This window comes from Actinia tenebrosa, unplaced genomic scaffold (assembly GCF_029948245.1).
Source record: "Actinia tenebrosa isolate PJP-AT-01 unplaced genomic scaffold, QUT_ActTen_1.0 PGA_scaffold6__47_contigs__length_16458017, whole genome shotgun sequence".
Classification (NCBI taxonomy): domain Eukaryota; kingdom Metazoa; phylum Cnidaria; class Anthozoa; order Actiniaria; family Actiniidae; genus Actinia; species Actinia tenebrosa.
Window position 1 is genome coordinate 1132130 of NW_028292583.1, and position 20929 is coordinate 1153058.

The window sequence follows — 20929 nt, forward strand, 5'->3', positions numbered from 1 at the left end:
TTCAGACCCACGTACTCTACTATGGGTTTTCCTAACATTTCGTCTTTCATCTTCCCAATTACCTTCTTATTCTTCGCAGAGTAAAGGAAGTGCTCCTTCGGGTAACCGCTGGTGTCGTACTCGTCTATGTCGGGGAGGCAGTCTTTGTAAACGTCTTCCGTTTGCACTTCTAGAATTAGGGAGTCGGTGTCTGTGTACAGGAGGCGACAGCGGTCTCCGTACTTTGGCTTAAGCTTATCGTAGTAGAACTCGTACATAAGCAGCTTCGATAGATCCAGCACCGTAAAGCCTGTGTAAACGGGCTTGTTTAGTAAGAGGTTTGCCCTTTTCATGTGAATCACGTAGAAGTTCAGCATTTCTACGTATCTAACGAAGCCTGGCTGTGACACGTATGCTTCTGCTTCCTCTTTGGTGCTGACTATTTTTACGCTTACGCGCTTGCGGATGTTCTCCATTGTCTTTCCGAACACGCTGTTGTTCATCAGTTTGAAGAGGTTTTTCTCGAAGTCATTTTTCGCTGCGGTACGCTTTTGCGTGTTAAAGTCAATGTAGGGGCGCATCCAGGGTTCCTGCGTGAATTTTAGGACTCTGTGGATCTTCTCTACGCGCATTCCGTGTCGCACGTAGAACTGCAGGTTGCGGTAATGTACCACATACTTCTTCTTATCCATCAGGTTCATAGTTAGTTTCCTGTACGGTTTGTAACCAGGGCACATTTGCTTTTGCAGCGGACTTAGCTGCTTAAATGGTATCTCTATCGCTTCTGGTGCTAAGGGGAACTCATTGTGTTCGTCGTGCAGGCGCTCTGGGTACTCCAGATCCACTTCTAAGACGTAACCCTTGTCTTCCTCCTTTCCTACCTGCATGTAGAAGTCTATCGGCTTCACTGGATCCCATTCGAAGTCTCTCACAGGTAGGTACTGTGACATTGCCCAACCATAAAGGTTATTCGCATCCAGGTAGTAAATGTATGTGGTTGGTTTCTCTGGGTCGTGCTCTACTAAGGGGTTGTTTGCGCGGGCGTAACGTCGGCTGGGTCCGCATACGCCGCCACGAATACCGTCTTCCATAAACCGATACATGTCGTACTCCGTTAGGAGATCCAACTGCGCATTTGTTTTCTTTAACAAAGCACTCCAGCTGAGCCCAGGAGCCGTGTAGAAATTAGCGGGATCCAATCCGTAATATTCCATAGCCATCTTTCTGAAGCTTTGGAAAACATCTGCAAGCAGCACTACGTCAGACCTTAGGTAGATGTCGTGGTAGTCCCCCATGTTCTCACAGGAGTACTTTTCCCACACGTCTAACGCATGCTGGTACTCCTCATCCTTTATACCGGACTCGTTTAGGGTGCTGTAGAAGCGATCTTTGGGTGGTAGGGACTCTTTGAATCGATCCCAGGAATCCATGTATTCGTATGGGTAGACTCCTTTCCTTTCCGCGCCATATTGACTGGAAATGGGAAAGTTGGTGTTATACTTTACGAGGTTTGCTAAGGAGTCCGCCATAAACTGCTGCGAATCTAAGAACTTCAGCTTACCCACAGTTACGGACATGTAGCGCTCTTTGTTGTTGGGTATGCATTTGACGTCGGAGCCGTCTGTTCCTTGTAGTAGCAAATGGGAGTCGTAACCGCGGAGGTTGTGAAAGAACACCGGAATCTCCATGTCTGGATTTACTTTGAAGTTTATATTACATTTCCAATGAGCCGCTCCTCTGTATTTACCCGTGATGTGGCAGTGATCCCTAACCTTATCCACATAGAAATCCTCAACGAATGCTTTATGACAATGAATGCAGTGGGTGGAAGGCTTTCCCGGCTTTTCCCCCTTCTTAGCATACTTCCCGCATTTAAAATGAGCTTCTCCTAGATACTTTCCATCTTCATCCCACGCTTTCTTGGCTCGTCTTCCAAACTGAAGAAGCGTATGTTGGCAAATGTGGCATTTTTTTGCCTTGTTAAAAGCCTCCTGGTTCTCTTTGGTAAATTCCATCTTCTTTGGACGTCTTAATTGTTCTCTAATCTCCCCCTCCTCTTCTCGCAATGCTTCTAGAAACTCATTAGCTGCGTTCTTACCTCGGTAAATCACAGGAGGGTTTGCTTTACCATCTGATCTGACTACTATGTAACCAAAGGAGCAGATCTCGTGTAATCCCACCTTATTCGTGGCACCACTTTTCTGCTCTTCCTTAGTTATCAACGCTTCAAAGTCTGCATATATCACGTAAGGCACCTGCATCTGCTTTTGATGGTCTGCGTATGAAAGCTCTTTGTTGGTGGGTATCTGGATCCGTTGCGCCACTTCTTCGACTCCGCGGCAGATCTCATCGTGTTTCTTTAGGGCATTTAAGGATGTAAATGACAGCAAGCAGCAGTCACAGAAGTACTTTTTGCCTTTGTGCTTAGTATGTCTGTAGAATAGTCTGCTAATGTGTTTAACCCATGAGTAGTGTCCGCCGTGGTAGAATAAATGTACGCGCTCTCCTTTACTTTTTGACAGAACTAACGGTACTATCGTCTGCTCTCTGACTCCGTAAACGTTAATTGCTAGATCGTTTATTTCCTCAAATATGGGGATGTCTATCAACTGCATGGGAAATTCCACACCATCCCACTCTAAATCGTCCGTGGGATACTTACTTGTCCTACAGGGATCCTTCTCTGCTGGATACAGTGCAGACCTGATTGCCCACATAAAGCATCGATCGTCTTCATTCTTCACGTTTACAATAGCCTTCTTCCTTTCTACCCACGTTGGTAGCGGTACGTAACTCCCCCCTCGTATGGGTACGTACCTGGCTATACTTATCTCTATTCCTTCAACCTCCTCTACTGTCCAACCCGATCCTTCTTTCGTGTAGTTAGACAGCGACTCCATTATTGCTTCTAAGGCTTCACTGAGTGACCTATCCAGATTCGTGGATTCTAATATCACTAACGACTTTGATCGCAACATTGCTGTCGTCATTACCTCGTCTTTTGACAAACTTACTTCTACCATTATGCTCGCTTTCAGGGCTCCTAATTCTTCTATACCTTTTCGGAGAGTCCTTTTAACCTTCCTTTCTGACTGACGCCAAAACTGTCTAACGTCAATCTCACCGTTACCGGGTATTGACACCGTGCTGAAGTTGCTTTGGGATTCCATCTATATAATAGGAAATATTTTATACCTAATACCAAGCACTTTTTAGGTCGTCGTAGTCGTACTCACAGTCCTGACAATGCCAAAACAATTTAACCTTAGTCTCAAACTTCTTACCACATCCACAATCATAACTGCTCATACACTTCGTCTTCATTTTCAAATGCTTTTTCAAATCCGCTTCTTTCTTAAAAGTTCTTTTACATTCTTCGCACTCCATATATAGACTAACATATTTAAGTGCGCTGTTGCCCTCAACCACACTTGGAGTGGGGGTCGTCCGTAGGTGGATTTTTGACACGGATCTTGCCCGTGTTGAGATTGCGCTGGAACCCCCATTCCCTATACTACTCAAGATCGACCGACCGATCGACAGAAAATGACAAATACAAGAGAAAATCCGGAACTACTTCCCAAAAACGTAAGAAAACCTTACAGGTCCGTAGCCAACACTTGGGAAGAGGCCCATCTGGGCGAGGATCCGATGTGTCAGCGGTTAAAAAAAACGTAAAAAAGTGGAGCTCCAAAAAAGTGTTCCGACTAACGGCACCGAAAGACAGGGCCTTGACTAAACACACTATACAACACGTACATTGATCTTTGCGCTTGCACCCTGGTCAATCATGGATGATACTAATCAATCTTTCTCGAACCCGTTTTATTTTAGACACTCAAGGTACTTACTGTGTTCAAGGTAAGCTTGGAGTCATAAGTACGAGTTTTTCCCCTCTCATTCATTCTTCATACTCTTCATACTTCCATCATAACAGATTGTCCCTCTGACTGCGTCTGTCGAAGAACACAGAACCGTGAGATCATCATATCGTCACAGCAACTACGATCTACTCCAGATCGGCTTCCAAGGGAAACCAGCTTGGTGTACGTATTATCGACTCTAAAACTCCAGTCATGCGGCGTTAGCCTCACTTCTGAGATCAGTAAACAAAAGCAGAATCTAGAATAACTAAACGAGCAACTTCTGTATTCGAGGCTAAGCCTGTATACACTGGAGATTTAAGAGTCGTCAATATGGTATTATACCTGCTCTCCACCTAATGAATTAAAGAACCCATCTTGTTAAACGTCCCTGTTCGTTTTCCTTCATTCGGGGCCACAAAACCATGCGCGTTTATATCGTTACTAGTCTCTCTATCTCTCTCTCTCTCTCTTTGAACATTCGGAAAACGAAATTGAACACGTTCATCATGAGATTTGATTGGCTAAGAGGCAATGTTAAGGTCAATGTGTATATAAGTGACACCTCATTTTGGAATACGCCGCTTTACTGAAAACCTATGATTTCCGTGATAACTTTTCATGCTTTTGATATCTGCGTTACTCTTAATAAAAGTTGAGCGCATCTTAAGGGTCCTATTGTGGGTTTCATCAACCAGCATAATATACAAGTATCAGCTGAACATGGTATACTGACCTTGGTTTTCCTTATATTCCGTCCATCTAATAATGCAGTATTTTCTGTTCAAGATCCTAATGCCTCTGTTTTACTGTTTAGCTTGTTTTCGGGCAGCCACTTATTTCAAGTGGAAACCGAGTCTTTTTTCAACCTACGTTACTTGATCTTCATGTAAGTACACAATATCTTCCTATATCTTGCAATAAAAATCATTTACTTTTAAATAATACGCTTTTGGTTAATTGTTATCGATTTTCTTGTTGGGATACCTGTGGTGTGCGCAAAAATAGCGGAACTCACTAAGAGTCCGTTGACATGGAGCAAGACAAGTCTTTTGTTTCCCTACCAAAGGGTCATCTTACCTTTATGGAAACAGCTCCCAAAGATGTTTCAGTCTCGTGGCCTGAATGCGCGCGTGAGCATACTAACCTGGCATGTGTTTTGTGTGAATGTATTATTTACCAGAGATTTGAGCTTTAACAAAATACTAAAGATAGAAAAACGATCCTTCGTTCATCTGGAGTCACTGGAGGGTTTGTAAGTATTTTCTTGATCCATATTTTAGTTTCACCTACATCCTGGTCATGTATGGATCTGTCAGTTCTAATCTACCAACATTTTTTCTTTCAAGACGGATCAACAGGAACTTTCTTCGACATATCGACGAGTATGCGTTCGTTGATCTTCCAAAACTAAACAGCTTGTAAGTGTGATATGGTTCGGTTTGTCAGACACCTTATCCATCACTCACTGTACATCTAACACATTCTCACACATTTCCTTTTTTTTCTAGAGATTGTGGAGAAAACTTGATTTCCACTGTGGAAAGTCGCACATTCCGCTAGAATCTCACTTCTCTTCGCGTTTTGTAAGTGACTATTATTATTAGTTTGAACACACTTAAATAAAAATCTACGAGGAACGGCTATCAGTCGAGATCAAACACAAGAGACGAGTACGTGCTTGCGCCACTTTCAACTTATACAATAACAATCTTGTCCCTACCCCTGCGTTCCTACTGGTCAGCAATCAACTTGCTGACACCTTGAGCAACCCAGACTCTAGCGACAGCTGTTTGCTTTTTCTTCTGTATTTCTCTTAATTGTCATTAATTTTTATTTTCGCTTTCTATAGGAGTCTTCGTAGCAACATGATAAAAGAACTTGACTTGACAACCTTTAAAACCAACAAAGAACTCGAATACCTGTAAGTTATCTGCTGCAGGTCGATGGAATAAGTCTAAACAGCTGTCAGTCTTCATTCTTGTACGATCAACTAGGCCAAATGGTCAATATGTTTGCACGTCTGCACGTCACATCACATGTCGTTCTCCCTAAACTGGTTTAATTTTCTCCCTTTTTTCAGTTATCTTCATGAAAATCACTTGGAAAATATTCCTGCCGGGTTCTTCTTTCACCAGCATAAACTAAAATCTTTGTAAGTAAAGACCCCAGTTTTAAGACCACGGAGAAAGCGTAATGCGCGGTTATCTTTCAAGATGGCGTCGAATATTAAATCCGATGGGTGTTTACCTCACATCAGCCATGTTGACCAGAATAGAATTTACGCCCGATTTCGCAGTATACGTTGAAGTCGCCGTCGTAGATTTTGCAAATCTCTTAAGATCTAAAAGTCTCCGACTGTAATATGAAAATACGCAGGCATTAACGAATATTTTATCATTCTCAGGGAAATAGATAAACAAGTGATTCATTCCATTCATCTTTTTTTGCATATTATTTCTTCTTGAACAGGAACCTTCATGACAACAAGCTTCAATCATTTAACAAGTATACCTTCGAGGGACTTATGTTGCTTGAAAACTTGTGAGTTTTAACTGTGTTCATAAACCATGGTATTAAGCGTGACCTCTTTATAAAATATAGCGAATGAGATTCATCCATGATGCATTTTGCCGTCTTATATCAAATGACACATCACTGGTGCAGTGAGATTAGACAAAAATGCATGGATGATGGAAGAGAAAAGCTTCCGTTTCTGCATTCCTCTCAGGAAACCCAATTTAACAAATGACTGGGGGGGGGGGGGGGGGGAGGGGGTGGGTTTACCCAGGATGTATCACGTTCGCTAACTCATACAAGTTCGATGAACTGGGCACGAATCAAAAAATAAATCTATTTTGCTTCATCTTTGCAGAACACTTCACAATAATACCCTCAAGGAATCAACAGTTCCTCAAGACGCGTTTGACTACCTGACCAACTTAAAACACTTGTAAGTTTGATAAGCTAAACTAGGCTTCTGATCTACGTGTTGGTATTTTGTAGGACGCTAGACAGCTTTATTCTGTGTTGCTATGCCAAGAAGTCTCTTCCAGGCCTGGAATCATGCGAGTCTCCGGGCAATGGTTTCTCAAGTTGTGAAGACATGCTCAAAAGCGTTGTTATACAGCTAGTTATCTGGATCCAAGGGGTTTTTGCATCGTTTGGTAACCTCGTCGTGATAATCTGGTGGGCTATAAATGGCAGACAGAAGACCAAAAGAAAAAGAGCAAAGTTTAGTGTCCAGTCTCTCCTGTTGTCTAACCTCGCATTAGCAGACCTCCTCATGGGGGTATATCTATTAATGATTGCAATACAACATACCCTATGGAAAGGAGAATACTTCAAACACGATGTAGAATGGCGGTCTGGAATCACGTGTCAAGTAGCAGGTGCAATCTCGACCTTGTCAAGTGAAGTGTCAGTCATGGTGTTAGTTGCCATAGCAACAGATAGGGCAAAGTTTTCTTTTCGAGTTTTCTCACAGGAGGTTAAGCCTCAGGTTAGCCAGTATCATCTGTTTGTGTATCTGGATCATTGGTTTTATCGTTGCCTTTGTTCCTTTAATCATTCCAAGTTATTTTGAAGACACACTATCAGGGTTCAGTTTCTATGGTCGTTCAACTGTCTGTTTACCCCTACAGCTATCATCTGAACGCCCTGCAGGATGGGAATACTCCATAGCAGTGTTTAACGTGATCAACGGTGCAGCTTTTGTTTACATCTTTCTTGCATACATTGCTATTTTCCTTAAAGTCCAAAGGTCGGCAAAAAGCGTACGTTCATCTAAAACCTCGCAATCCTCACTGGGAAAAAGACTTGCATTTGTAATCCTAACAGACTTCTGCTGCTGGATTCCTGTTGTCATACTCAGCGTGCTCTCTCTCACGGGAAACTTTCAAGATCCTACTGGTGAAGTGTACGCCTGGGTTGCTGTCCTTGTTCTTCCCATCAATTCATCAATCAATCCTATCTTGTATACGTTCTCTACTCCACAAGTTATAAAGAAGATGCAGTCGATCAAGACCAAGTGGCAGACAAGCAAAGGTAATACCGCTGTGCCACTTGGTTATCGATGCACGCGAACATGGTCCCCGTGACGTCATGTCACGGATACGTCTTACTGATAAAGATTCAATGTATTAATAAATTCGTTTGATTTTTATTGAAGCGTCAAGATGTTCCACAGAAGTTACTTCCAGGAGCAAAACTAAGCAAGAAAGTCAAGAGTATCTTAAGAAGACAACTAACGCTGATCAGTCTTCATTGACTTCTCGATTAAAGAACGAGGTAAACGCATTGGGATAGGCCTGTTGCAACAATTGGTCACGTGACCTGTTGTTGCAAAAGACCTATTGTCAATACATCACTACACAAAGCTATTCTAAGATGACGTTATTAATATCATTTGAACAACAAGTACATACTGCGTTATCATGGAAAATATCACTAAATCAGCTTTTCAACTTATTTCTTGATGTTTCAGAATGACCACGTACAAGAACTGTCGGTCCAAATCACATCCCAACAACATGAAGTGTCCCTTCCACATGCTCATGACAACATGTCTTTCGATACGAGATTATAACAAGCATAACGCAATGACATCAGAAATTCGTAGAAAAACACAGAAGCTTTTTGAAAAAGGACAAAATGGACCACACAGGATCTTAACTTCCTGATATTTACTCAAAGGTTATTTCGTAAATCTCACTTATAAAAAAATAAAAGCTACTGAAATATTTCTTATGAAATGAATGGAAATAAGATACCTCATTGTGTTATATAAATCAGCGGGTCACGTGATTTTCCCGCCATTTTCCTGTAAGTAAGTCGTGAAAGAGCGTCATACCTTTCATTGATAATAAAACTAATGAACAATCAATAAAGCAATAGAAAAGTCTTGCATTAACTTTTTTATTTTTGTGTTCAACACATTCAATACATGGGTTCAAAAAAAATAAAACAAAGCTGAGATCACGGAGGCTTTTCGGTAATCACTCGTTGAGGTAAATATGCAGGATGTGACAAAATTTTATTAATCAATAATTTTCTTGTCTTTGAACTTTCAAGGTAAATATATTAATCATAACTAGTAGGCGTCTAAAATGATAGTTGAGGGTATACAATAACATTTTCTCCAAGGTCTTTATCCAACCCAACAGCAGATGAGGTACTAACCACACCAATACATTCATCTGTACCACTGCCAGCAGCAGTAAAGAAACCCTTAACTTTACAACCAGATGACTGAAGTACAGGCAGAAGCTTAGAGAGTACCTCTACTGGATCTAATTTACTCTTAAAAACTAAGAGATGATCTGATAGAGGCACAGGACTACTGAAGCTGTGCTTGCCATATTGGATAAGTGCAGGAGTATTTTGACCTATCATACTTGCCAGTAATGTCACTTCACCAGCTGAATGTTGAACCATAACTGATAATGTCTTTGGATAATGAGGGTTTGATTGGGCCGTGTGGCTTGATCTCACCTGCAAGAGTTAGACATCGTAACTTATTTTACCTCGATCACACAGGTCAAGAGAATACGCTGTAGTGTGAGATAGTTGGAAATGAAGAACATACCTCAATTCCAGCAACTTTTGCAAGAGCTGCAGCATTAACAAGATTGACTTCAGGCTTTGACAGAATCCCAATACACACAGCAGCTGTTAGGTATCTATGGGCCTTCATCTCTGAACCTTCTGTACTGACTGTTACCTTGGTTACCTTGCCACCAGCAAGGTTTACTGCCACCTTACCAATAGTCTGACCCAAGGAAACAAGAGAAGATGGTTTGAGAGCTTCACACAGATCAAATGGTACATTAACCTTCAAAATAATCAATAACAAAATTCATATTAGCAGAAAAATATATGAATGAATTAATATTCATTTTACAATGCAGTATGAAATTCTTATCCACAGGCTGCCCAAAACATCAAACAAAAAGAAGTTAAGAAAGATTCCTTTACAAAAGATAGGATAACTACTATATTTACTTACAAGACCAAATGTAGATTTTCCTTTAGCAGCATCTACAAACTGTTCTGCCATCTCCTTTGCAACCCTCTTCTGAGCTTCAACTGTGTTGGCTCCCAGATGAGGACATGCTACCACCTTTGGATGCTGAACCAGTTGTGCTGAGGCACCTTATTATCATCACATTGAATGCATTAAAAACTACACTTGTTACTAGTAATAATTAATAATCACTTAATAAATGTTGCCATTTCTGATTAGTCGGATATCATTATGGTAACTGCAATTATGAAATTCTTTAATTTCTTTTGTTGGCAGATGATCTTTTTTTCATAGCATTTACAAACTAAAATACATCACCCCAAGGAGAAACGAAGAATAGGAAATGAAGCGATAAATACAAAGTGTGCCCAAGACAATGTAGAACATGTTTTGAAGAAAGCAGCTATCTTGCAGAAGTGCAGTGTAGAGAATTTCATTTACAAATATAATTATTCAAGTGTAATGCATGAACTAAACCCTTTTAGAATACATTCAGTGAATGAATAACAAGGGCACAGCTCAAAATTGTTGAGGCTGGAATTTTTAAAGTAAGGTGCATTTTTTAACACCATGTAAAAACTTTCATAACCATACCAGTTGATGTTTTGGATGTTCCGTAAAGTCCTTTGTCAGAGTAAATATAACTTTAATACTGCACTGTGTGAATAAGAGATATTTAACATGCAACAAACATACATACCTGTGGGTGGCTCAGTTACAAACACATCTAGACCAGCTCCCCCAACATGTCCAGATTCAAGACCTCTTAACAAAGCCTCTTCATCTATAATACCTCCCCTGGCTACATTCAGAAGATACACTCCTTTCTTGCACATACTTATCGTCTTGTCATTTAACATTCCTGCCATGATATAATACATATAGGTTATTGCTCCAAGGTTTTGAACTTTAAAACTTAGGCTGTAAGTGCCGTAAGGCTAAGGTCCTTTTCCAAGGCACCCAGCTGAGGGCATATTTTTTCCCTATCCGGACAGACTATAGAACATTTAACAACTTTTTTCCACTCCACTACTTTTTATGTTGTTTGCAATTATTTTTTGTAATTTAGCAATGTGTTATCACGGGATATTGGAACATGTTCAGAGATAGAAAACACATCCCATTCCAAAAGCCAATCAGAACACACCCTCATGAGATCCTTGCTGATTCATAATTCTTCAAAGCTTGCACAGTCATTCACTACATTGCAGATACCCAACCATTATGGAAACTTATTTTTGATTCCAGTGATTGACTGTTACTTTGTCCATATTAATAGGTTTCCACTGTATGTTCTAAAAAAAGGGTTTTTGTAATCTGGGAGTATATCCAGCCATGTGTAGAGGGGGTAAAGAGAGGTTTGATATGATAATTTATCCCAATAATTTAATTGTCCGTGGTATTGCTGATTACCTGTAGTAGGAGGTATGAGTGGGACATGCACAGTGATGTAATCTGCTTTAGGCCAGATTTGATCGGGTTCCATCCACTCAGTATTGAACTCAGTAGCATCAGCAGCTGATACTAATGGATCATACCCAATTGTCTGAAAAGAAAAAAAAATCAAAAGAATGCAAATAAAGAAAGAGTCATTTGATGCCTAATATTGAGACAAAGCTCAAGTATTCCAGCTTAGCGGTGAACGCGGTGCGCAAAGCAAGAGAGGAGAAAATGACTGGCCTAAGCATTTTTGGACCTAGAAAGAACAAAGCAAATGTGGTGGGTAAAGTGAAATTGTTTTTATTCTTCCTTTCCATATTTCTGCTTCTTATAGGCATGTATATTATAATTATTTTTTTAGTCAAATAAACAGAAAAATATGAAAAAGTTGGGTTACAGTACTCCGGGAAAGAGGGCCGGCGGCAAAGCAGCTAAAGGCGCTGTGATTGGCTGAAACAAAATTCCCTGCTCAGCTTGTTAGGAATCAAATACCACTAAGGCAATAACTACCTTCATTCCAAAAGACTGCATCCTTAATGCCACCTCTCTTCCAATCCTTCCTAATCCAATGATACCAAGAGTCTTGTCAAACAATTCATTGCCCATAAACTATGAGGAATAATAAATAAATAGGTAATTTCAATCTTTATATTCAATGATATTTTCCCCATTTTTTTAGCTATAGACCAACCTTCTTTCTATCCCATTTTCCTTCTTTCATCGATGCTGCTGCCTGTGCAATATGCCTGCAAAAAAAAAAAAGAAAAGAAATTTGTTTGGTAAGTTCTTTTTGTTTTTTTTTTTAGTTTTTATCAAACCTCATGGGATTCTCAATACTAAGAAAATTACCCATCGGTGGAATAGCACCAGTTTTTTTAATAAGACAGTCAAGCTACTTTAGTAGTATGATTGTCCCTTCCATTTTCTTTGATAAATTCCAAACATTTCACATGTGGTCTTTTGTATGCCAATATTTTGACTCCATTTTCATCACATGCACATGGAATGTTTGAAACCCATCAATGATAATGGGTGGGGAAATCATACAAAAGTGGGCTTGGCTGTCATATTAAGAAAATTCGGGCGTATTCCAGCATTTGGTGATTTTTGTAGTAATATGAAAGAGAGATAATGTCAGCCTGTGAGATATTCATAATATACCTTGAAAGACAACAAATCAATGTACATGTCTGCTCCGCAGCACTCAGTGTATTTCCTCCTGGAGTACTGAAAATATAAAAGTATTCATAGTAATAATATTATTGAAAGAGATACATCAGATACATACAGCCCATATAGCATATCTATAAACTATGTAGCAAGTGATTAAAATGTTTCAAATTGTAGGTGAGTGAATTTACAGACAAGTTGTTATGTATCACAAGCCCTGGGATTCTGGTGCATGTAGTGTAGTCTGTTCTGTTATATTCTGAATAGAACACAACAGATAACAGACTAGAACACAATAGAGAACAAAATAGAATAAAAAAGAATAGCATGGGATGGGACAGCATGGAATATGAATAAATTAATTTATTTCATCGACCAATAACCCAAGCCAAAGGTGCTTGCTTCTTCGTATAAAGGATAATTTATTCAGCAATATCCTGTTGAAATAAACTCCTCCCAAAACTTTATATTTAGTTTTGCAAACTCTTGGAAGAACAAAAAGCAAAAGAACAATGACTGCCGTCACGGGGTATAAATTGTTTTAGATTGCGTTACGGTCACAAAAAAGTTCGTACATTGTTCTCAAATTTCCGTACAAATGTACTGACTCTAAATGAATTATTTACTTGGTTAATGTTTAGTTAGTTCTCTAAATACAAGTAAGTGATCATTTTTCTAGCTTGATTGAAGCTTTTCTTACTGCTGTTAAGAGAGCTAACTAAAGAAATCTACCTAAATTTTCTCTTTAAAGTCAGTGAATTTGTATGGGAATCCGAGAACGATGTCCGAACTTTATGGTGACGTAACACAATCCAAGTTAGTGCCGAAAAGGTGAATTTCCCTTGTGATAAGCTTACACAGACCGTATAGTTCCTCCACTGATCAAAAATGTAAAGCACATTGAGACAATGTGAAATATATGCTATATAAGAACTGTTATCATTATTTGGTGTTTACACTACCATTCTGGAAGGAAAAAAGACAAATATTCGGTTCGTAAAGACGGCGGTGTTGGGCTACGGAAAGCTACTACCCACAATAGCAGCTCCCTTATCAATTCCATGAATGAATATACATACTTCATGACGAGTACACCGTTGAGCGATGCTGAAGGAATGTCTATGTTATCTACCCCAGTGCCAGCACGACCAATTATCTTTAACTTTTTACCAGCTCTTATCACATCTTCTGTCACCTTCGTCGCAGAACGGACAACGATTCCGTCATAATTCTATGAGCAAAAACGAAATTATAGAGCTTACAGTAAGTAAATGGGCGATGAAGCAATGATGAAAGCATGAATAATCGGTGATAATATGCAGCCCGTAAAGTCCTCCACTGCATTGTAAAGCGCATTGAGATATTGTGAAATGCGTTATAGAAGAACCCATTATTATTATAAACATATTCAAATATACCGTGATTTCAGCGAGTAATTCTTCTTTCGTCAACTTATTTTTCACATCTACAGCAATGCCATTTGCTTCTAGTATGTCTTTACAGCAGCTATCCACATTATCACAGAGTAAAACTCGTTTTAAGTCCAACGAACCAGCCATCATTATCTGTTTGATGCTCAGTGTGAATTTATTGAACTTTGCCCGATACACGTGTAGTTCTCACTCTACTAGGCTGCTGATTGGCTGACACGAACACGTGCATTAATATGAATTTTCCCGCCAAACCAAAGGAGTATGTCAGAAATGAATTAGTTGATTGGTCTTCCTGTGGTACATAAAAAATAGCAAGCGGTGGGGAGGGAGGTGAAAATATGAGGGGGTGGGGTGTGAATAATGTTTTAGCTACAAACTTTGAGAGTGTGCCCCACCTCTCACCAGATATCAACATCTCCTTCGATGTACCAACCCACTCCCTCTCCTCAAACAAGAATTCGTGAATCGAGACATATTTCCAGCAGTTTATTAATTCCAACAAGTGTTATTGCAAGATCATATTACAACAATTTTGTTTTATCACTTGTTACAGGTATAAAGTATCTTTCATTTCTAAGATCATTTTAGGATACCCTAAATTTTGCTTTCCAAAACAATAACATGCAGTGCAATGGATAGACGTGTGGGAAACTCATGAAATGCAAATAATAATAATCATTAATTACATAATCATAATAATAATAAATAATTAATTAAATCTTGGAATTTATAAATATCCCTTCCATCTTTGAATTTATAAATGATCTTTCCACTTTTAGGCATTTTTCAAAAAATAAATCATTCCTCTTTCATTTATTAACTTAATTTAAATACTATATAAATAAATAAATAATTTGATATTTATCAACAAAAGTAAATAAATAATGTTTCAGTAATAAACTCTTATCAAAAAGATAAATAAATTACAGCGATAAAAAATTCTGAATAATATATTAAAGATGGCACTAAATAATTGATATAATTTAATAAATACCTTTGTATAATGATAAACCAAACAAATATTTATGACCAAACTTTTCCCCTATAAAGTGACTCACTTATTTTCATTATTTTAAATTTATAATTTTTAGGATTATCTATTTAATATAACTTATGGATTTTATGAGCTACATCAACAAAGCCAGCTCTCGTTAACAAATGCTTCATTTTCATTCATCTATAATACTCTCCCAACTATTAATATTTTGAATAAATACGATTTAAAATTGCCTGACACTAATTCTTAACCAACTCCCAAAATAGTTAAATATGATTATGGATATTCCCCTTCAAATTATCTAGAATTGCTCTCTGTACATTACTCTATCTACCTGCTGGACCAGCTAGCACATGTGTATAAGAGCATAACTGTAGCCTTGTTAACATAGCAATTTTTGACCTAAGCCTAAGACAAAACTAACAGCCTGAAGGGGTCAGGATGGTGTGTTGGTAAAACTGATGCTCATCTCTCAGCCCTGTGGTCTGGACTTCGAATCCCATAGTCACACCATGTGAGCTAAGTTGATTCAAGGTTCTCTTTCTGACTCCAAAGTTTTTTTCCTGCCCTCAAGGCAAACAGTTAGTATTGTTTATTGATGTCTTAATTTTAAACTTAGTAAATGTTTCTTTAGCCAAAAGTAATACAACTTAGCTCATGCACACTATGTGATTCCAAACAAAATGTTTTATGACAAATAATACCATTACTTTTGGCTGTGAAGAAACTTGCTGTTAAAGAAAAAGAACATGAGAAAATCAGATGTATGCTATGAGAATAAAGTGGATTGGACTAGTAAGTATTGTATAGTACATTGCAAGTAGATTATAATATGAAGAACCTGAAATAAACTTTGCTATTTTGGGGCTGATTTCTTGTTAGATGCCGCTAGCTTCAACTTCAATCCTGTCAATGATATCGGTTTCTTTGATATACTCTCAACTTTTTCTTCTCTCAGCCTCTTCTTTGTTTTTTCATACATTTGCTTTGCAAGAAGCTGTTGTCTTTTCTTCCAAAGGACTTTGAAGTCAGCACTGAATCTTGACCAAACCTCAAAAAATTCTGGTGGTGTTAATGATACATGTCTTTGGTAGAAGAATCCCAAAAGATGGGAAAACCTGAGTTTAAAAGAAACATGGAAAATAAATGATTAAATAAACTATTAATATGCACCCTGCCATAAAATGCTAAATCAATCACTCTTATTATTTATACACTTCTGACTAACAGTTATGGAGTTGATTTAAATCAAGGCCAAAAGAAGAAGAAATATTTTGATGTTTGCTAGCCTAATAAATCAATGACCTCATTTAAATTGGACCACCTACCAACACACTATTGACACCTCACTAGCACCCTTTTGACAACACACAAACACCGATACCCTACTTACAACCCAGCAACACCCTACTGACAACCCACCAATACCCTACTGACAGTCTACCAGCACCCAACTGACAACCCATCAACACTCTACTGACAACCCACTAACACCCTACTGACAACCCATCAACACTCTACTGACAACCTACCAACACCCTACTGACAACCTACCAACACCCTATTAACAACCCACCAACACCTTACTGACAACCTACCAACACCCTACTGACAACCTACCAACACACCCTACTGACAACCTACCAACACCCTACTAACAACCTACCAACACTCTACTGCATCTAGGGAACATGAATACATACTTTTTCTTGCATTCCTCAAGTGCTTGAAACTGTTCTTTCAGATCACCTCTGCTTTGATCCAGGAATTGTTTCATGATTTTCTTAAAGGGCTGTTTCTTCTCAGATTCGTTCAGGACTTTAGTAACCTTCACTTCACAGTCTGCAAGTTCTTTATCAAGGTTTTTAAGGTCTGTTGTGATGTCATCAAAGCTTAGTTGTGAAGCTTTTTGTAGATCTGATGGTTCAGGGAGTGGAAACTTAGACGACAATGTACCAGCATTCTACATTTGAATAAAAAAAAGATTTGTTTAAAAATACATGCTTTTGGATTATAAAAAGACCACACCAGTCATCAAAAATTATTAATTTAATCAGGTAGGGTTAATGGTACTTGGAATATCCTATGATCGAAAGTCCTTTGAATTTTTCGTCATTGACATATGGTTTGTTTTTTAACATCATTTTTATCAGAATGCAAGCTACACACTGAATTCCAGTTTAATATGACTGCACATTTAATAATTATTAATAAATGAAAAATGTGTCAAGGGTACGCACCTTGTCATACATATCCAGATAGACTTGAACCAAGTAATGCATCAGAGTAAACGTGTGATCTTTAGATTTGACATCTTTAAGCTTTGTCAGGATATCTAACTCAAATCCGTCTGCTTGCCCACGAGACATGTTCCCTCCATTCATGTAGTTGCCAAAGGCCAATATGATACCCAGAATAGAATGAACATCCTTGTTTGTTTGCAAGTCCTAAAATACAATTCATAGAATTGCACATGACATAAACTATTTTGAGTATTTCTTAAATTAAAAGCTTTAAATACATTGTGTCTTCGTTGTAATTTTTGCGCGCTTTATACTGTCTGAAGAGATGATGTATGCTAACGGTGTTGTTAGAGCGCCTCAATGGACGAAATGGGTTAGTATGCCACAATTTTATTTATTTCGAAATAAAGTTGATTACTGTAACCACAAAATAAATGAGATAAGAGGGATGGAACATTATACCCTAAAATCCTTGGAATTAACTTAAAACTTGAATGTAAATTTCATCAAACCATTAAACATTTTCTGGGCTGATCAAAGTCAGGGCATGGCAATTGATTAAATTAGCATGTTGGAAATTGGAGGAATGAAAACCAGACCATCCAGAGAGGAAGAGACCCAACAAAATCTGCTCAATTCCAACTACATTAAACCAGACAAAGTGCTATTTACTAACTGAAAAACAAAATGTTCAAGTCAAAGTGTTTTAAGACACTAAAAATAACTATTTAAATATAATTTTAATACCTCACAAACGAGACGAAAATTAGTCAAAGTCTCTCCAACCTCTAGTAAAGAATCTGACACTGAAGTTCTTGAGATCATGCAAGACAACCTTTCTTCATAGCAAGTAATCTTTGAGACATCAAAAAGAAACTGCTCAGGCCTGTCAAGAATGTCATTTGGGTTTTCCTGAAGATGCATCTCAATGCAACTTAGTTCTTCCTTAGTTGCTCTCTGCAATAACAAGAAGGAAACTTAGCAAACACAGCATAAAAACATTTGAAGCTGTACTGATGGATGGACAGTGCTCTTTGCTTGTATACAGCCAAGTACTTGGTGGTATTAACAAAAGATTTCTTGATAGCTAATATAACCCACTGTTAATACCACCAAGTTGGCCACCAAGATGTCTAAGTTGTCATTTGACTCTCTTGGGAATGATTATAAATCATATATTAATACATTTTTGTACTTACGATTTCATACAAGGACTGTAGATTCTCATAATCAAGCAATGAAGTATCCATTTTGTAGAGTGTCTCTTCAATCTCACTGATGTTTACATGTAAAGTACTCATTAATATTCCAACTGCTTGAGATCTTTTACTATCCAACAAATGTACTACTTTTTGTTTTGCTTTGTTTGATGGCTTAGATTTGGACTTTTCTTCTTCCTTCTTTCTCTCAACCTTAGAAAAGGCATTTTCAAACTCTTCCGTATCAATTTTTGGCTCTTTCAAGGATTTCCACAAGAATTTAGAGGATGAAAGCGATAGTTTGTTTTCTTGAAGTTGGATTCTCTTCCAAAAAAGTGGCTTCATCGGTTTATCTAAAAAAAAAAAAATTATAAAATTTATGATTACATGAAAGTATATGCAGATTGACTGCAAACTATGGAAACAAATAATGTATACATGATTGGATAACATTAATTTTTAATGATTTAAAGGTTAAAGAGGAAGTCTACCATCAGACATAAATTTATGAGTGTCAATATTCTCTTAGTTTTTTGATGATACCAGTCCAAAATATGAAGGTTACTGACTGATTAGTTTTGATTGACGGCAGCAAAAAAACAAAATTTCAGCGTGCAGCTTGCAGCTACCAAGTTCGCATGTTTATGAAAATGTCAATAGTCCAATCAACGATCAAATTTTCAAACTATTCTTCTTTTGAATATTAAAGACTTCATTTTCAATAATAAATGTTCGAATCGAATAATGAAATCAAGAATCCAAAAATTATGTCATTAATGTCCTCTACATGTTCTGCTTGAGGTGGTTTGACTTTAAAATCTATCCTTTCAAGTTAATAAACAGATGTGCATATGCAATCTGAGATATAGAATACTTATGCATTCAAAAACTTAATCAGCTTATTGTGCATATCTGGGAATTAAGGGTTGAATAGCAGTAGTGTAATCCCCTCTCAACTCTGGGGTCTCTGTCTCTAATCCCAGACTTAGGTTTTCTTCTCTATGCAAAACCTTACATACTAAATTCTAACTCAATCTGTGAGTTAGTCATGCCCTGACTTTGATAAGTCCAAGCCCTGTAAATGCAGGGTATCAATAAAACTTTTAAGAAGGGCTTTTTTAATTTAGCATAGTTTTAGATTATATTAAACTTACTAGGTTTGATAGGCTTTTTTCTGCAGACTTGAGCAGCAGCAGTAGCATGTCTCATGCCTCCAATAGGTGGAGGCATAGGTACTGATGATGGCAGGGGTGGAGGCATAGGGACTCCTCCAGGTACTGGTGGGGGTGGAGGTGGAGGTGGCAAATGGTGGGCTCCCCCTATCATGAAGATTGGAGGTGGTGGAGGTGGTGGTGGTGGTGGTGGCCGAAACCTTCATTATTACCAAGTGGTAGTGGTAGTGGAGGGGGAGGGGGAGGGGGGCAAGGTTTTTGAATGCTTCCTGAATCTTGTACTTCTTTAGTGACTTCTGTTGGCCTTAAAGAAGCAAGTAGTTTTGGATCTCCAGGAGATGTTTCATGCGGCTTCTTTGTCCTACTTTCAAGTAGATTGAGAGTGGTAGTAGAAGTGGGAGAGGTTTGAGGAGGAGGAGGAAGAGGAGGTGGATGGTTAAAGGCAAAGCTGCGATTGGTATGTGCAGGGCTAAGTGGTGGAGTCCTTGGCGTGAGGCCAATGTGCCTGACTGACATGTTTATGGCTTCCTAAAATAAACAAAATGACATCGCACAAGCAAAGTTATTCAAAATGATTTTGCAATAAAAGTTACAAATAACAAAATAATTTGAATAAATTTCGCATCTGAGGAAAATGAAAATAGATTGTAAACCTTGATTAACATGAAAGAGTCTGAAAAAATTATGAATGCATAATATGCTTAAAGAAATGAAGCATGGAAAGGAAAAACAACAGGAAAAAAAATAAAACCTTACTTCGATTCGTTAGTAACAGTCTTTTAGATATCCAAGTTTAAAGTGCAGTCTTTTCGTAATGTTTTTTCGACTATTTGCATATCTAAATAAATGGCATATAAGCTGGCCTGCTCACGCTCCGAATAATAATTTTGAACCAGCAAGAGAGACCTAGCTTGCAGCAGTACCTAAACATGCAGCCAGCTAGAATCCTCATAAAATTCAATTTGGTCTCAAATAACCCTAGATGCTGTCATGTCATATCATTCGTGTTCGATTCCAACAAAACGAGCATGTTTTCACTCAACATCACAAGATATTTACTGTCAAGGTAATACCTGATTCTAGTTATCAGTCTTATAGTCCTTTAGTGATCAGACTGTGCAGTAAAGTGTTGTTCATATTAGATGTTTTTCGCTCCACATCTCTAAACATCCGCCATCTTGGTTGGTTTGTGCACCTGCACCTCACCTCGACCCAGTACTACACGGATAGAACGCCAAGATCGATAACACATCACGAGGATAACACGCACCACGGATATACACCAAAGTAAAGTAAAATATCCGTTTACAAAATATCCGATGTCTATATGGATATTTTATAGCCTTCTACTCAGCGTACTGGCTAAAACAACGTCTGTATTTGATACCCTCACCCCCACCCCTACCCC

At 38.3% G+C, this 20929-nt stretch overlaps 4 protein-coding genes across 4 annotated transcripts in view; 2 read left to right on the plus strand and 2 right to left on the minus strand.

The window, feature by feature from the left end:
- LOC116292361 (uncharacterized) overlaps positions 1 to 6992 on the plus strand; it is a 42429-nt gene extending 35437 nt beyond the window's left edge. Inside the window, exons 26-35 of the mRNA XM_089038990.1 lie at positions 3814 to 3840; positions 3917 to 4025; positions 4660 to 4731; positions 5026 to 5097; positions 5192 to 5263; positions 5354 to 5428; positions 5695 to 5766; positions 5926 to 5997; positions 6315 to 6386; positions 6718 to 6992. Of these exons, the coding sequence (XP_088895116.1) occupies positions 3814 to 3840; positions 3917 to 4025; positions 4660 to 4731; positions 5026 to 5097; positions 5192 to 5263; positions 5354 to 5405 (404 nt within the window). The 3' untranslated portion in view covers positions 5406 to 5428; positions 5695 to 5766; positions 5926 to 5997; positions 6315 to 6386; positions 6718 to 6992. The remainder of the gene's footprint in view (positions 1 to 3813; positions 3841 to 3916; positions 4026 to 4659; positions 4732 to 5025; positions 5098 to 5191; positions 5264 to 5353; positions 5429 to 5694; positions 5767 to 5925; positions 5998 to 6314; positions 6387 to 6717) is intronic.
- LOC116306792 (G protein-coupled receptor GRL101-like) lies at positions 5711 to 8754 on the plus strand. The gene is made up of 7 exons (XM_089038862.1): positions 5711 to 5766; positions 6315 to 6386; positions 6718 to 6795; positions 6849 to 7134; positions 7289 to 7889; positions 8014 to 8132; positions 8329 to 8754. The coding sequence occupies exons 1-7, from the start codon at positions 5711 to 5713 to the stop codon at positions 8428 to 8430; spliced, it is 1314 nt and encodes a 437-aa protein (XP_088894988.1). The 3' UTR covers positions 8431 to 8754.
- A 6-nt stretch (positions 8755 to 8760) lies between these two features.
- LOC116306782 (D-3-phosphoglycerate dehydrogenase) lies at positions 8761 to 14073 on the minus strand. Its single transcript, XM_031716879.2, has 10 exons — positions 13896 to 14073; positions 13557 to 13708; positions 12469 to 12534; positions 11999 to 12053; positions 11818 to 11916; positions 11281 to 11413; positions 10568 to 10729; positions 9850 to 9995; positions 9430 to 9675; positions 8761 to 9335 (listed from the first exon to the last, which is right to left on the minus strand). The coding sequence occupies exons 1-10, from the start codon at positions 14037 to 14039 to the stop codon at positions 8946 to 8948; spliced, it is 1593 nt and encodes a 530-aa protein (XP_031572739.1). The 5' UTR covers positions 14040 to 14073; the 3' UTR covers positions 8761 to 8945.
- A 302-nt stretch (positions 14074 to 14375) lies between these two features.
- On the minus strand, positions 14376 to 20710 carry LOC116306773 (formin-2). The gene is made up of 7 exons (XM_031716868.2): positions 20595 to 20710; positions 19504 to 20049; positions 18350 to 18702; positions 17898 to 18107; positions 17148 to 17354; positions 16611 to 16870; positions 14376 to 16025 (listed from the first exon to the last, which is right to left on the minus strand). The coding sequence occupies exons 2-7, from the start codon at positions 19673 to 19675 to the stop codon at positions 15764 to 15766; spliced, it is 1464 nt and encodes a 487-aa protein (XP_031572728.2). The 5' UTR covers positions 19676 to 20049; positions 20595 to 20710; the 3' UTR covers positions 14376 to 15763.
- Between the last annotated feature and the right edge of the window lie 219 nt (positions 20711 to 20929).